Source organism: Diplotaxodon limnothrissa, linkage group LG3 (assembly GCF_057381915.1).
Source record: "Diplotaxodon limnothrissa isolate DT_005_m linkage group LG3, D_limnothrissa_male_GT1.1, whole genome shotgun sequence".
Taxonomy (NCBI): Eukaryota; Metazoa; Chordata; class Actinopteri; order Cichliformes; family Cichlidae; genus Diplotaxodon; species Diplotaxodon limnothrissa.
The window spans coordinates 16,804,724-16,821,849 of NC_140598.1; the positions used below are offsets into that span (position 1 = coordinate 16,804,724).

The window sequence follows — 17,126 nt, forward strand, 5'->3', positions numbered from 1 at the left end:
GATCTGACCGACACCCCAAGGTGAACATCACTGCTATTCAGCCAACGCCTATACAGTCCTGGGTTCAACCCAAATTAACAGAACTATTGTAAAGACACTGATACTGCCCTGAATGTAATAAAGGCCTGACTGTCTCATGAAGGTAGGAGTAGATTTTAGGAGACCCTCCCCAGTTGGACTGTGAAACTAAGACAAAGAGGAGTTAATGCTGAGTGGAAATTCCCCAGAGGATGTTTGGGTGGGGGTCTCAACATTTGTAACTGGATAACTGTGGTCTGGAAGGGAGATGGGTTCTTATGACCTCTAGGGAGTCACGTACATAGAGACACACACACACACACACACAGTGCTTTAACTGTTACACTCCCACACCCACATGCACACTCACTCACGTGCACTCACATAGACACACAGGAACGTGCACATGTAGGCACTCACGTGCTCGCACACACAAGCATGTAAACATAGCGCTTAGTTTTATGGCACCTTGTAGAGGGTTTAGTATCGAACGCCAGGACTGCCATAATGAATTAATTAAATACACCATTAAATAATTAATTAAATGTGGCAATAATTAATTAAAATTGGAATTAATTAATTAAATAAATAGTTATGACACATGTAATTAATTAATTATTGACACATTTAATTAATTATTTAATGATATATTTATTTATTTCATTTTGGCAGTCCTGGCGCCTGGCTCTCATCTTGAAATAATTTTATCTGTCAGCCTCACCCATCAAACTCAGGGGGCAGGGTTAACGCTGCCCATGCAGCTCCTGTAACATTTGATTGGTTGCCGTGCAAAGTAAGTCAAAACAGGTCGATCCTAGATAATCGATCGCTTGTGTAGACTTGGGGCAGCCAGGTATCCCAGAATGCAGATCAAATCACAGGCAGCAATGGTGGTGGTGTAGTTTTAAAATACCCTGTTTTTCTGTCACCAGCTACACTTTTAACAGTGTTTTAGCCGCGAGTGTCGCGCCGTAATCTTCACATGTCTGGTCAGGTTGTCAACATAGAACATGTTTGCAAAAGTGCTCAGATGTTTTCAGAGATTTCACTAGCTCTGCTAACAGTTAGCATGCAGAGTGCACCGAGGGGGTACATTAACCGGTTTGTTTACATATTCCACTCTCCGTGTTCCACATGTTGCATTCGCAGATTCTCATTTTCACCGAACGATCGTCTCTTTCCGCCTGGTCTTGTGTCTCTGTGCTTCTGTAACATAAAGAACGAGCTGACATTTTTCTCACGAAACCAGCGATCAGCTTAACAGACCCTCAGTTTACCTGCATGCATCCTCCTCCTCATCTGTCAGCTGTTTAACACCTGCTGCTAATTCAAGAAACACGCCTAGTTACCTGGTGATAGTCACAGTTTAACTGGGCAGCCGGTGCTCGATATAACGCAATGTCAGCTCATTTTTCTGCACAAGATAAGTAAATATAGTGTTTTCCCCGAGCGCAGAGCTGCTGGAGCTTGTTTCCTTACAGAGCACTTTATAGGCGAGCCAGCTTTATCAGCGGCTGATGTCCAATCACCGGCACACAGCTTTCAAACCTCAGCTGAGTTTTAGCTCTCAGTGGTTAAACGCTGGACTTCATTCACTCAGGTTCTGTCTGTCGGGTCACGTTTACTTCGCTGTTTTATTTACAACTGAGCAAATCGGTTTGGCTGAGGTTAAAGTTACGTTTCATAACTGCATAGTTTCACAGACGTTTAATGGTTCACATGTGTTAGACTGAACTATCATCTAAATATCATCTGTTTTTTAATAGTTATTCAACTGTATTCTAAGCACCAGCTGTCTGTTAGAATGTGATTTTTTTTCTCTCTCTGTTGGCAGAGGTATAAAAATGCGCAGGAAAATCTGACGTGCATGGCAAACTTCACCGACGATATTTAGGGAGGAATAAACACACATCAAACATAAATGAACCATTTGTCTGTCTCCATAATTGAGAGAATTTTCTCTTCTTATGTCAACACTCTCTCTCTTTTTTTTTCTCTTTTTTTTTTTTCGGTCATGTTATGTTTACCTGTCAAAGGCTTGTTACAAACTATGAAACACATTGTGCAGACTTCTGGATGTTAGAAGAAAACTAATACTGCTCATGAATGAGACTAAAGGCAGGAAGGTGTCCTTTAAAACTAAACATGTTAATAGGACCTCCCTGTTTATATCATAGTTTATGATATAGCACGTGTATTTCAGTAATAGCCTGCTGAGGCCACTATACGTGCTGGCCTCATATCAAATGTGAAGGCAGACTGAGTCTATGTTTGACGTTTGTTTATATCTAATCTTCCTTTTCAAACATTTAAACAGCAGCGAGTCTGCAGCTGAGGGAATACAAACTCAGGTTTGCTCGTTTCTTGGATTCATTTGGTGATTTATTAAATGTATAACTGTTATTCTAATCTGCTGCTGAGTCTCTTACACTTTTCTTTATGCTGTATATTTTCACGTCTCTGGAATAGTTGGCAGTTAGATAGTCAGCTGGGAAACTCTGTGTTAACTCATGGAGCTGAGGATATCGTGGATATGCTGACCTCGCTGCGTGGTGTACAGAGCGAGGTCAGCATGATTAATATTCACAATAAAAATATTAGCCGAACATCATGAAGTCTGTATGTGTTTCATAGTGTGGAACAACCTTTGTACAGTTAAAGCCAGCAGTTACTACATGACGGAAACACCAACGTTATCTCTTTTATGTGTTTATACACAGGTCACGCTGATTACTGAACAAAAACCCAAAGATCAGATGTCAAACAGGTTTATTTGCTCTCTCTCCTCCTTAAACATGTTTTTAATGTTAGTTATAATTCAGACTGAAACACGTAGGACACATAAGAACATCAGGAAATAAAACACCGATAAATATAACCTCAGTGAAAGAAGTCAGCGGGGGTTACTACAGCTGTGTACCGGGGCCCGCGCTTTGTCGGTGGGATTGCTTGCGAGGCGAGCGGGTCTATCCCACGCTTTGCCGTGAGACTGGGCAGACATCTCCGAAATCATCGAAGCACTTTTGCAAAGAGGCTGTATCTTGACAAACCGACCAGACACATGAAGATTAAACCGCTACATTCTCGGCTAAAAAATATTAAAACGGTATTTGGTGACACACAAACAGGGTTTTTCAAAGCTCAGTTCTGTTAGCTTCCACATGCCGGTTGTTGTGTGCTAGAAACAATGGCCACCAGGCCAAAGCAATGGTTTTGACTCGATCAGCGTTAACCCCGCCCCCTGAGTTTGATGGGTGAGGCTGACAGATAAAATTATTTCATAAAGAGAGCCAGGCGCCAGGACTGCCAAAATGAAATAAATAAATATATCATTAAATAATTAAATGTGTCAATAATTAATTAAATGTGTCAATAATTAATTAAAATGTGAAATACATAAATAATTAATTAAATGTGTCAATAATTAATTAATTACATGTGTCATAACTATTTATTTAATTAATTAATTCCAATTTTAATTAATTATTGCCAAATTTAATTAATTATTTAATGGTGTATTTAATTCATTCATTATGGCAGTCCTGGCGTTCCATAGTTTAGAAGGGGGGTCACTGATACAAAACTGCATGTAACAGACGAGGAGTTGAGATCTGCAGAGAAAGTCCGGGGTCCTGTACATCTCCCTTCTAGAAGGTGTAATCAATAAGTGTGGATTAATAAAAGTGTTGTTAATTGACTACTGAGTCCTGGTGTTCATCTGGAGGCCTGACGAATATACGAACCGGGGTAAAACTGCTTTTGTAACAATAGCTAGCAAAATGATAATCATAATTTTAAAAAAGTAGCATGTGTAACATACACGTACTGGAAAATTATTTACTAGCACTCACCTATCATGCGACTAGAGAGCACAAACTCCGCCATTGTCGTTTTCCATCAAACACTCATGAACCTTCTGGGGTCAGGGTATTGGCCGTTTTTGACTACTTTTGATTTTACCTCTATATCTCACCTTTAAAAACTGTTTATCTTGCCTTGTTTGGTATCGTTACTTTCAGCACAACCTCAAATATCTGAATTTTCTTTTTCATTTTGGTATACTATATTAGCACAGTTGATCTAAATTCAGACAAAAAAATCAAAATCCGAGTAGAAAAAAGTTAAATTTTTTACTGTAGCACCCACTCACACTCAAGCACCCGTACGAACCGTGCAAAGAGCTCTGCTTGGTGTTCAATGCTTTTACTATGTAGTTAAATTGTCTCGTTCCAGCGGTGGGCCTGTGCCAGACCCATCAGCTGACTAACTGTTTGAGGTGAGGAATAAACTGCAGTGGAGTTTGAAAACTAAACAGGTGTGTGTGGCTGGAGGATGGCTTTGTGCGGAGGGGGACCTAGCCAAAACAAAAAAGTTTGGAGGTCAAAGGTCACAGACATCAGTCAGAGTGACCTCTCTGTTACTGAGTCTCCCACACACACACACACACACACACACACACACACACACACACACACACACACACACACACACACACACACACACACACACACACACACACACACACTCACGCACCTTCTCTGTCCTTCATCCTTTTGTATGCACAGCACACAAACAGACCAAAGGCAGCAGCCAGGATGATCAGAGGAACCAGCACAGCTGCAAGGACTTTGGGCCAGACTAGAGGAGGTTCTGTAACACAAACACACGAGACATGAACATCATCAACATGTTTGTATGAACTCACATTAATCTGACCTCTGTCCACTCACTTGTGACCTTCAGATGTACTGCTTCAGGCTGTCTCTGAGCTTGTCCAGCCTTGAGAGCATTGCAGGTGTAGGTTCCACTGTCAGAGACTGTGGGCTTCCTCAGAGTGAGGCTGAGGTCTCCAGTCTGCAGAGCGTCGGCTCTCATTGATGTTCGATGTTCGTAAAGATCATTCTGACCACTAAGATCGTCACCACTCTGCAGACGGAGGTGAACCGTTGGGTTGTTGAGCCCATCACGGTTCCACACTGCTGATGTGGAGCTCCTGGAAACATCAGCTGGTACCTGACAGGGCAGCAGGACAGACTCCTCCCCCTCATACACCTCCACCCCTGAGGCATGCTGGGAACCTGAGTAGAGAAACACAAAAGCAGAGCTGTGATTCACAGTCACATGACCTTTCACACACACACACACACACACGCACACACACACACGCACACACACACACGCACACACACACACGCACACACACAGTGATGTTCTCTATGGCGTTTGTTTACGAACACCACACACTCTTCAGCTGTAGTGGAACTTTAAAGCTGATCCATGTGTCCAGCATCAGCTCTGAGACTCTCCTGTCACCATGAAGTCTCTGCTAACTGATTCAAACACATCACAAACTCTCAGGATAACAAACATAAGAGACAAGACAACAAACAGTGCAGCAGGTCTGTAACTGCGAACCTGTCCATCTCATCAGTGTCTACATCCAGCTCAGATCATCAACAAAACACAAACGCACATGTGCAGTATAGGACAATGATGCATACTCAGCAAACCCTGTGTCCTCCCCTCACACAGAAACATGCTCTGTACTCAGAACATCAGAGGAAACAGCTGAGAGAAGCTGTGAGCGTCACTCAGGTCCATCAGCAGGTGAGCAGTGAAAGATGGGCTCAGGTCAAGTGGATAAAACTCATCTGTCTGGAGGCATGTGTTAATTATCATGAATGTAGCGTATATGCTGTGAATAACATCAGCTGAAAGTAACTCTATGGGCTCAAAATGTGGTCATAAATATTTTGTACTTGTAAATCGGTTTTGTATGTAAAAAAGATTTGTGTGTGTAAAAAAGATTTGTGTGTGGACTTAGCCCCAAAAAAACCCTGCAAGTTACAACAAGTACGAATTTTGATCCCATTTTTCTTCCTTTAAGCTGATTGGTCAATGTCATGTCAATCACAAATTAAACAATCCAATCAGAGAACAGCTGGGTTTGGCTGTCGAGGGGTGCTTTTTTGAACTGCAGGTCCTTGAAGGGTCATACAGTTTGAAGCTGGATGATCTCTATATAAATATCCGATAGCAGCTAGGTCCCCTAACTTTCAGCAGCTGTTGAAAGGATAAAGTTGTGGTATATCAGTGTTTAGAAATACCATCATTACTTTAGGATTAGTTTAACACAACGTCAGGGCTGACCCAGGACCATTGCTGTGAGTCACAGTGCGCAGCATAAAAGTCCTTTCACATCAGACGCAGGATGTGCTGCTAATTAGGGCTGCCACAAACGATTATTTTGATAGTCGACTAGTCACCGATTATTTTTGCGATTAGTCGACTAATCAGATCATCATCCATTGGACAGAAAACGTACAGCTTATTGCACCAGTAGCATCTGCTCTTATGTAACTATCATTAGCTTACAGCTTTAAGTGTTTGTGCTAACTAAAAATAAAGACAAGATGATAGTTTATTAAATTTAAATGCAGATTGTTTGGGTGAAGTTTAATAAACTCCTTGCTATCTAAAATATAACAGGACATCCATCCATCCATCCATCTTCATCCGCTTTATCCGAGGCCGGGTCGCGGGGGCAGCAGCCTAAGCAAAGAGGCCCAGACCTCCCTCTCCCCAGCCACCTCCTCCAGCTTATCCGGGGGAACACCAAGGCGTTCCCAGGCCAGCCGAGAGATATAATCTCTCCAGCGTGTCCTGGGTCTGCCCCGGGGCCTCCTCCTGGTGGGACATGCCTCGAACACCTCACATATATATAACAGGACACCAGAGTATATTCTCCAGCGTCTCACACTTCTGATAATCAGCTGTCTGCTTGATGTTTATTTAGCTGTGCAAAAACTATAACTTTAATCTCAGCCAAACCGATTTACTCAGGAACAAATAAAATACTAAAAAAAAAGCCAAACAACATTTTTAAGTTATCTAAGTGACTCATATATCATGTTTAACCTGAGTAGCGAAAGACGGCGGTGGGTTTGAAAACGATTTGCCGGGAGTCCGGTGTTCTCACGGCTCTAGTTAGCCTAGCCCCCGGCTAGCTAACGAGCTAGTGGGTAACAGACGTCTCCGAAAACGTCGGAGCACTTTTGAAAATATGTGGTGTCCTGATAAACTGAGCAGATATTTGAGGTTTACACAGCTACATTCTCGCCTGAAAATATGTTAAACGTTTATTTTGTGACCCAGAAAGAATAATAAGAGTAATATTAAAACTAACTAGCTGCCGCCATTGTTGGAAACTAAGCTGGGCCGCGCTATGAATTCTGAGACACAGCTTCTTCTTCTTCGGGGTTTAACGGCAGCTGGCATCCTTGTACATGCAGTGCTGCCATCTTCTGTTTCAGTCCGTTATTACACTCTTAAATCCTGCTACTTATTCCTGCGTCCTTTGTGATCTTACAAAGCTTCAAACGATGCGTCGACTATTAAATCAGTCGTCGACGATTTTAATAGTCGACATAATCGTGACTAGTCGACTAATTGTGGCAGCCCTACTGCTAATGCTAACTGCTAACTAAAAGCAAAGGATCCAGAGTTTGTTGCGCTGGCTGCTGGGCTCTGTGGGTTTTTGCAGCAGCTCTACCTGTACTAGATGCACCTGCTCCTTGTCGTTTCTATCTCTGACTTCATGTCCTCTACAAGAGTTTCTGGTTTTTTTTGCTGGTTCTTCAAATGTTCAATAAAAACATGTATGCTAATTCATAACGAAGAAAGCTTTGTAATGAAGACTGTCATTTCCAAAACACTGCCCCCCCCCCCCCCCCCCCGCGTCCGCAGCTCTGTTGAAAAGGCTGTGGAAGTCCCTGTATAAAACATGTAGACCTGTGACACAAAAATCACCAAACTCGGACGACCACAGACTGTTTTCCTTCGTGGTGATGAAGGAAAACGCTGGGTTGGCATGTAAAAGGCCATTTATTCCCTTAAAGACCTGCAGTTCAAAATGAGCGCCCCTCGACAGCCAAACCCATCTGTTCTCTCATTGGATCGTTACATTTGTGATTGACATGACATTCACCAATCAGATGAAAGGAAGAAAAATAGGGTCAAAATTCGTACTTGTAACTTGCAGGGTTTTTTTTGGCTAAGTCCACACACAAATCTTTTTTACACGCACAAAATATTTATGACCACATTTTGAGCCCATATAACTCAGGCTGTGACATCAGACAAAACTCTGCTCAGCTGCAGTAGTTCCAATATGTAGTATTTACAATATTTACACATAGTATTCATATGTAGTACATGTTTCTGTGTCTGCCTCATAAAGCAGGCTTTGGGTGGTAAATAAAAATGGTAAATGGCCTGTATTTATATAGCGCTTTACTAGTCCCTAAGGACCCCAAAGCGCTTTACATATCCAGTCATCCACCCATTCACACACACATTCACACACTGGTGATGGCAAGCTACATTGTAGCCACAGCCACCCTGGGGCGCACTGACAGAGGCGAGGCTGCCGGACACTGGCGCCACCGGGCCCTCTGACCACCACCAGTAGGCAACGGGTGAAGTGTCTTGCCCAAGGACACAACGACCGAGACTGTCCGAGCCGGGGCTCGAACCGGCAACCTTCCGATTACAAGGCGAACTCCCAACTCTTGAGCCACGATCGCCCCAGTGAGGGTGCTTGTTCCTCTGTGTGGGTGGAGGTCTGTAACTGTAGTTACAGCACTGAGCCGACCACACCCCTGGCTGGAATCAGGAGGAGGGCTGGTTTACTGTTTCTACTTCCGCGTTTTTGATCCTCCCCTGCTGGGGTTTGAAGTTAAACCTAAAAAAGGCTCCGTGGGAAGTTCCTGTAGCTGCAGTCTGAGGTTACACACGTCAGATCATCACACACACACAGCCCAGTATAACAGTGAACACTGTTAATATACAGTATAATAGCTTGCAGGCAGGAGGTCAGCAGGTGGAGCGGAAGGCTCACAGAGCACTGGGTTCGATTCCACACAGAGGCGTGTTCTGCCTGTCAGCATCCACTCCCACTGTCTCCTGCTGTCTGTACTACACACATGATCGGTGATCAAACCAGCTGAAAGTGCGGGATCCGCCCTGCAAGGAGGCCGCGGGGACGAGCTTCATCACATGAACGAGCTCGATGACAGAATAATGAATTGTATTGTATTTATTTAAATTTTTACTTTTTAATTATTTTACTTGCATTTTTTAATCACTCTCTTATATTTAAATGTTCATTTGCTATTTCATTTAGGGTTTGAGAGTAACGAAATTTCTATTCTCTGTATGTCCTGTACATGTGGCAGAATTGACAAATAAAGTTGACTTTGACTTTGATGAATATGAGCGGTTATAACAACAGAGGACGGAATAAACACAGTAAATGACCGCTACACACTCCGTACGAAGCCACACCCACCTCTGCGTGTGTGTTCAGAGCGGCTTTCTTACCGAGTAAGAGGAGCACGATTATCATCATCTTCGGTAACAGTTTCGTTATAGCTGATCCTCACCGAACCACCGACAGCTGAAATCACCCACCACTCCCAGACAAAGATCCGTTACGCGGAACAAGATGGCGCTCAAACAAAACTTTCGTTTCCACCGGAAGTCTCTTCCCTGATAACCTTCACAATAAAAGCTCTTTGCAGTGTTGAAGAAAGATAAAGGGAAAGATGGAAGAAATAAAGAGTGATGTGCAGGTCAGAAGCTGTAACATTCACAGACTGTACGAAGGTGCTCTGAGAAAAGAATAAAGCTCTTCATTAAAAACAGAAATGACTGAAACACTCCTCCTCCTGTCTGCCTGTAAACTGAGCCCACACACTGGACTGTGATGTCACTGACACAGCTGCTGACTGTGGGCTCACATCACGGTTCATGTTTCTAACATCAAACCATTCTCCTTTTTTTTTTTTTTTTTGCCTGTCCCATTTGGCTCTTTTCCATCAGAATTATTGTCTAAAGGCGAAGAAAGATCCATCCCAGCCTTGCCGTAATGGTCCATTTGATTCACCTTTTATTGTTTATTTTATTGTCACTTGCTGAATACGGGACAGACTGGAGGAAAGAAGGGGAGAAAGAAAGAGGGAAAGAGAAACAGCTGAGAAGAGGGACGGGGGAGAAGGGCAAAAAACAAAAACCAACAGAACGGGCAGAAAAAAAAGAAAAAGAAAATGCATATATCAATCACCTGGATCACCTGTTGAGAAAGAAAAAAGAAAACAAGCAGAAGAGAACAAGAGTAATAGAATAAACAACATCACAATGATATATGGGTCGTGTCCAAATTCATGGGCTGCATCCTCCTGAGGCCGCATTTGTAGACCAATTACGTCACAGCGACGCGCCGAAGGCTGTCCAAATTCGTAGACTCCTCATTTTTTTTTTTTTTTTTTATGGACACCTGCCGTTACTCAGTATCTGAAATTTGAGCTTTTGACTCATAGATAGCGGCACTCATGGCCCTTCAAAGTCACCTCACTATTTGAAGCTTAGGACAAAAAAAAAAAAAGCAAAAGCCTAAAACATCCCATTTAGATATCCTCAAAGTAGCCAAAACACAGAAGCATGGGAGCATAAATAAAACCCTTCTCATTTTGATTTGCAGTTCAACTCTGCATTATAATATGTGTTGATAAACTGTATTTTTTTCAAGCTGGTTGAAAGAAGAACTGATGGTAACACCGCTTGAGCCACTGGACCTCTTTTCTTTGCAGTATGTCAAACTCCAAAATAATAAAAGTTAGACTGCTACCAATGAGTAATAGCCTCTATTCTCTCTGCTATTTCCCCTCTTTGTGATGATAAATTTGCAGACAAAGTTGTAGTGGGAAGTACATGGGGATGCTGCGAATCTTCTCCCCGCATGCCAGTAAGACTATTGAAGGAGGTCAAGCTGATGCCCAGCTGCTTGAAGTTCAGCTTCAAAATGCCATCATCCAAGTCGAACTGGGCAAGTTTGTTTCGTAAGTATGCAAATCTAACCCACAAACATTGGACAAGCATACCAAAAACATATGACAATGTACTGTAGTCATTGCTGGTTCTTTCTCTAAATTAAGCTCTTTTCCCCCTTTTGAGTCAAAGTTTTGTCAACATTTCTTTTCAGTTTGTCTGAATGAAACTAAAATGGATTTGGTCTTCAGTGTCACTCCTGATAAGTCAAGTCAAATCACCACAACCTTGTGTTCTAACACTAGGACCATTGATTATGTTGTCTTTTTTTTATGCCCGACAATATTTTCACGGACCGGCCTTTAAGGTGTCGCGGATAAATACAACAAAATAAAACTAGTACCGGTACCGAAAAAAAGAAGATTTATTCATAACACACGTGAAAAGACCCAGGAAAACAGAGTTAAAGATAAAAACGATAACAAAATAACACTGAAAACCGATAAAAACCCTGAAAAACATACATTTCACACCCGAGCCTCAACTCTCGTGGCCCGGTACCAAACGACTCACGGACCGGTACCGGTCCGAGGCCCGGGGGTTGGGAACCGCTGCTTTAAAAGCTTGAAACATGTATGTCCTCAATCCAGCTTCGCAGAGAGCATACATTCACAGAGCATTGCTTGATGGTACAAAATAGAAATGACATGTAGTGTTTCATGTCCACTTTAAATAAATCCACTCTCACTGACATCATACCGAGCTGACATGCTTGATTTGAGATTAAGCATTTAAATCAATCTGAAATCTGAGCTTTTAGATCATTCTTGCAAATATGTGTGCTTGATGTGAGCCATTCCAGCAATCACTGCGGATTTAGGCAAAGCAAGACGGGTCTTTTTGAAAAGTAACCAGTCTTATATTTGCATTGTCTTTGGTGGCTGAACAGGTCAGAGGTCACAGTTAGCCTTTATGGTATCACGCGGGTATGGAGGAGATCAAAACTCCAGACATCCAGAGGCCCCCAGAACACAAGAGACCAAGGAAGACCCACAGCGGGGCAGCTGCGCCACTGTCCCAGTAAGAGCTAAGGAGAGTCCCAGATGAGGGCTCATTCAGCAGCCGCGGAGCAGAAGCCAGGGGGAGTTGCAGTGATGCGCCCGTGGGCTCCGCCGGCAGCCAGCTGTGCCTGAGTGACCGAGCCCCAGGCCGAGAGGCCGGGGGCAGCCCACCTCCGAAATGGCCCGAGCGAGCCCCAATAAGCGGCCGCCAAGGAGTGAGCCGGTGTGTACCCGGACGCCCACCCCCAGATACAAAGAACCACCAACGCACCGACACCTGAGGGAGTCCGCCACCGGCAGGGGAAGTGGTGGTGGGTGGAGATAGGCCTCCAAACCTTGGAAGGCCCGAGATGTCCCCAGAGAGGTGGCGTCTGATACTCAACCTGACATATAAATACAAACATACAGGCACACACAGACACAAACATCCATTCCCACCCTCATGCTCTCATATGTACTTCACACTCAACCGACGTGGAGACAAATATAAAGAGACGCTGTACACGCGATCACACTCCCCAAGCGTACTCTACAAACCGGGTTTAGGTACCCCTGCCCCTGGAGGGGGGAACTGCACCCAGACCCAGGTGGTGTTACCCTTTTCCCTGCGGTGGGGAGAGGCAGACCGCCCCGACTCCGCAGCAGCAAGGAGGCCCCACACCCCAGACCGCAGCCGGACGGCCAACTCCTCCTAGCCCCCCCGCTCCAGCAGGCCGCAGAGAACAGGGGTGAGAGAAGACTCCAAACCTCCCTCCACCCGCTCATTGTAGTGTTGATGCATGTGTGTTCTAAGGTGCAATTAAAACCCAGGAGGGCTTGGAGCTACCTGCCAGAGAGCAGCAGGTAAGCGCATAGTCCCTCCTGCTAGCCCTCAATGTCTACGTGTATTTAAAATTGAGAGGTGGGCAACGATGCCAGGGTGTACACCCTGATGGTAACTTGGACTCCGTGTATCGTGCCCACCCCCAAGATCCTATATGTATGTGTAATGAGGGTGTGAGTAATGTGAATGTCTAAGTTGTGGGATAAAATTGAGGCAGAGGCAGCCAGAAGGGGACAGAGGGGGGGGGTAGCCTCCTCTGCATCCTGGTGACATACCCCTACTCCAAGGCCCTGCATGGGTGGGTGGTTGTGGTGGAGCGGGAGGAGGGAGGCAGCTGGAGATGGGGAGGGAAGGAAGGGAGGGGCAGGTGACCCCTCCCTGGGGCCAGCTCCCCCGCTGACCCCAGTAGGCACTCCCACACTCCGCGACCCGCCAGGGAAAAGGGGGCCCAGGCCCATCCAGACCGGGGCCCAGCGCGGCAGCGCCCCCCGGCCCCACAGAGCCCGGGACAGTCCACCCAACCCCACCACAGAGAAAACTGCACCCACCCCACCATCCACTCATCTTCCAGACTACATGAGACAATAGACGCCCAGGCTGAGATCTTCCTCCACCTCTCCTGTATCTCCCCCTCCTGCAGAGAGTTCCTGAGGGGAGGAAAGCTCCTGCAAGATGTGACAATCTCCCCCACCAGTTGAAGAGCCCCACAGGCGACTCGACACACCGGCGGCACCCTGCGCCAGGGATGGGCTCCCATGCACCCACCCGCCCACAACCCCGGCCCATCTCCCCAGAGATGGAGCGCCCCCAGACCCTCACGCCCATCCCGGACCCACCCAGGGGCAGACAGGCTACCAGGTCAGTAACCCACGTCCGTCAGCACAGACCCTCGCCTAGCCCCGCTGCACGCAGCCACGAGGAAATGGTCAGAAAAGAGCCCCCAACCGGACATGACCGCTACCCCGGGTTGAGTCCCCCAAGGAAGATGCCTCCGGGGAACCCCCCGACGCCCTAAGTCTGTCCCTGCCCCCACACCAATCACAACATTGAAGGCGGGACCAAACTATGACCCCCCACCCCCACTAGGTGATGGAGCCGATCAAAGGAGCCCAGAGCAATTGATCTGATGTGGTGGCAGAGGCTGTATCAAGACTAATGTAATCTAATAGATAATTTCTATATTGGTTAGAATTAAGATTGTTTTTATTTTTCCAGTTCATGAGGACTGTTTTCTTGGCTATGCATAGGGCAGTGAAAACCATATGGGCTATATTCTTTTCTGAAGTGACATTATCTAAGCTGCCCAACAAACACACTAAGGGGGAAGTTGGAATGTTACATTTCAGACACTTTGATAAGTCTTCACATATCTCGTGCCAAAACTTCTGCACTGGTGGACAGAACCAAAGAGCGTGGATGTAATTGTCTGGTGTATTGTTTTGACAGTGTGAGCAGTTGTTGGAAGATGTAAAGCCCATCTTAAACATCCGATGACCTGTATAGTGCACTCTATGTAGTATTTTGTATTGTATTAATTGCAGACTGGGATTTTTAATCAATTTAAAAGTTTTTAAGCAAATCTGAGACCAGAAGTTTTGGTCTAAACTGACTGATAAATCTGCTTCCCACTTTGCAATAGGAAGGGATATTGATATTGATATTGATTCATCTAATTTAGAAAGTGTTCTATATATTTTAGATAATAATTTGGGGGATTTAAGAGTAAGGAAATGTGCCACACTTGGTGGTGTTTGTAATTCAACTTGACTGAGGTTAAATTTCTTTTTTATAATGGATTTAATTTGTTGATATTCTAAAAAAATTTTCTTGTTGATCCCATATTGTGCAACTAGTCTGTCAAATGGGATCAATTCTGTTCCCTCCAATATATGTTCTAAGTATTTAATTCCTTTACAACTCCATTCTGGGAAGTTAATCATATTATTGTTTTGTAATATGTCAGGGTTATTCCAGATGGGAGTACGTTTGCATGGGATTAGTGAAGACTCCGATATTTTTAGAAACTCCCACCATGCTGTCAGAGAGGAGCTGATGTTGATACTTTTAAAGCATTCATGTCTTTTGATGTTTGAGCTAATAAATGGTAATGGTAAATAAATTCGTAGACTCCTCTGAATGCAGCCGACAAATGCGTCCTCCTTTTCCCCGAATTTGAAGGATGGGTCGTGTAGAGGCTAAGCCTACGCTTGAAGCCACTGAGGTGGTCGTTAACGGGGGTGACGCGATGTCACTGGTATGCATGAATTAAGTTCACAGTCCAATAAATCCAGCAGTATGTATCTTGTCCTTTTTGGTCTTTATTCCGTATCGACATAGCATAACAGCGCAACGGTCACAAACTGTTTGCCTTCTCAATGACACACCTGACGCCGATTACGTGCGTCTACCTTAAATACCTTTACATTACATAATCAAAACAGAAAATGGTGACCTCTAGTGACCACATAAGGTATTAACCCAAGAATGGCTCCTACACCCCGGCCCCTAATTGAAATGGCTATCAGACATGGCAATTCTAATCACAAAGAAAATAAGGAGCCACTAATACAGTCTACTTTAGACCTATACATTCACATAAATAAACATAAGTAACACACTTTTAGATTACAGTTTCATGTAACAAGCAAAGTTTAGTTACAGGTCTTTCCAGAATATTGTTTTTAAACGTGCAGATCGCACAAGTCCTTTTTTTGTCACGAATGGCTTCCAGAACTCTTCCAAGTGGCCAGGAACCACGCGGTGCAGAAGAATCCATTATAATGACTATATCTCCAGGTTTTAGATTCTTCTTCTTTTGGTTCCATTTTTGTCTCTCCTGTAACAAAGGCAGATATTCGCGTATCCATCGTTTCCAAAAAAGATCTGAGATGTACTGAGCCTGTTTCCATCTTCTCTTCAGATACATATCCTGAGGGTCAAATAGTCCGGGTGGTAAAGATGGTTTTCCTTTCATCAGGAGGATGTGATTTGGTGTAAGTGGCTCTAGGTCTTTTGGATCATCAGAAAGCTTTGTGATGGGTCTGTCATTTAAAATTGCTTCAATTTCACATTGAACCGTATTTAATCCATCGTCGTCCAACTGTTGTTGCTGAAGAACGGATCTCAGAATCTTTCTGATCATACGAATTATCCGTTCCCAAATTCCACCATGATGTGATGCTCCAGGCGGATTAAAACTCCATCTTATTCCAATGTGTCGCAAAGCATCCGCTATTTGGGTATGTTTCAGCGATTCAAGAGCCTCCCTTAACTCTCTGTCTGCTCCGACAAAGTTGGGTCCATTGTCCGATTGGATGTGAGCGACTTGACCTCTTCGGCTCACAAAACGGCGCAAAGCATTAATGCAGGCATCTGTGTTTAGAGAGCTAGCCACCTCCAAGTGCACTGCTCGGCTGGCTAAACAGGTGAAAATGACTCCATAGCGTTTAGCTGTACCTCATCCTCTTTTCACTTCAATAGGTCTGAAGTAATCAACTCCGACATTGGTGAATGGTGGGTTATCTGGCAAGATTCTTTCCTTGGGTAAATCTGCCATCTTTTGCTCCAAGGCTTTTCCATGATATTTCCTGCAAAAATTACATTCTGCGATAACCTTCCTTACAGCTGAGTTGGCCTTTGTGATCCAGTATTTTCTCCTTAGTGTGGATAAGGTGTGGTTACGACCGCTATGACCAAGCTGTTGATGAATGTGCTTTAGGATGAGATTTGCTACATGTTGATCTTTTGCAAGAACAAGGGGATGCTTCGTTTCTTCTGGTAAGGAGCCCTTTGTCAGTCGTCCCCCAACTCTTAAGAGGCCTTCATCGTCAAGATAAGGATCTAATCTATAAATTGAGCTGTGCCTGCTCACAGAACTTTTCCCACTTGACAACGTAGCAATCTCCTCTCCAAATCGTTGTTGCTGGCAAAATCTAATAATGGCAAGCTCAGCTTTCAGAAGATCCTTTGAAGATAGTCTGTACAGCTGCGGTTTCTTTACTTTCTCCTTTGTAGTACTTTTACAAATTGGGTTATCTGAGTAAGGTTGCGGTCCTTTTTTCTTATCTCTCATTGAACGAAGGATTGCCTTCAGTCTAAGGAACCAAGCAACAGCAACCTTGAGCCTTCTCCAGTCTGAGAAGTACACCATCAATTGACATGTAGCATCAAGCAAGTCTTTTACCTGAGTAACATTTACTGTGGCCTCACCTTTGACTTCAGGGTGCTCTGGTTCTAAGGAGCATTCCATTAAATTGGTTGGCCAATCACTTTCTGGCTTCTGCAGAAAGCTTGGTCCTTCGATCCAGCGGCTGCTATGAACAACGTTCCCAGCCTTGAGCCCTCTTGTAGCATCATCTGCTGGATTTTCCTTTGAGCTTACATATCTCCATTGTGAT

The 17,126-nt window shown here is 44.3% G+C and overlaps 2 protein-coding genes across 2 annotated transcripts in view; both read right to left on the bottom strand.

The window, feature by feature from the left end:
- LOC146634704 (muscle M-line assembly protein unc-89-like) overlaps positions 1–9,518 on the bottom strand; it is a 43,004-nt gene extending 33,486 nt beyond the window's left edge. The window contains exons 1-3 of the mRNA XM_085378724.1: positions 9,400–9,518; positions 4,749–5,096; positions 4,552–4,668 (exon numbers count right to left, since the gene is read on the bottom strand). Coding sequence (XP_085234850.1) covers positions 4,552–4,668; positions 4,749–5,096; positions 9,400–9,427 — 493 coding nt within the window. The 5' untranslated portion in view covers positions 9,428–9,518. The remainder of the gene's footprint in view (positions 1–4,551; positions 4,669–4,748; positions 5,097–9,399) is intronic.
- Positions 1–17,126, bottom strand: part of LOC146634701 (NACHT, LRR and PYD domains-containing protein 3-like) — a 319,954-nt gene that overhangs the window by 77,906 nt on the left and 224,922 nt on the right. The gene's annotated exons all lie outside the window — the stretch shown is intronic.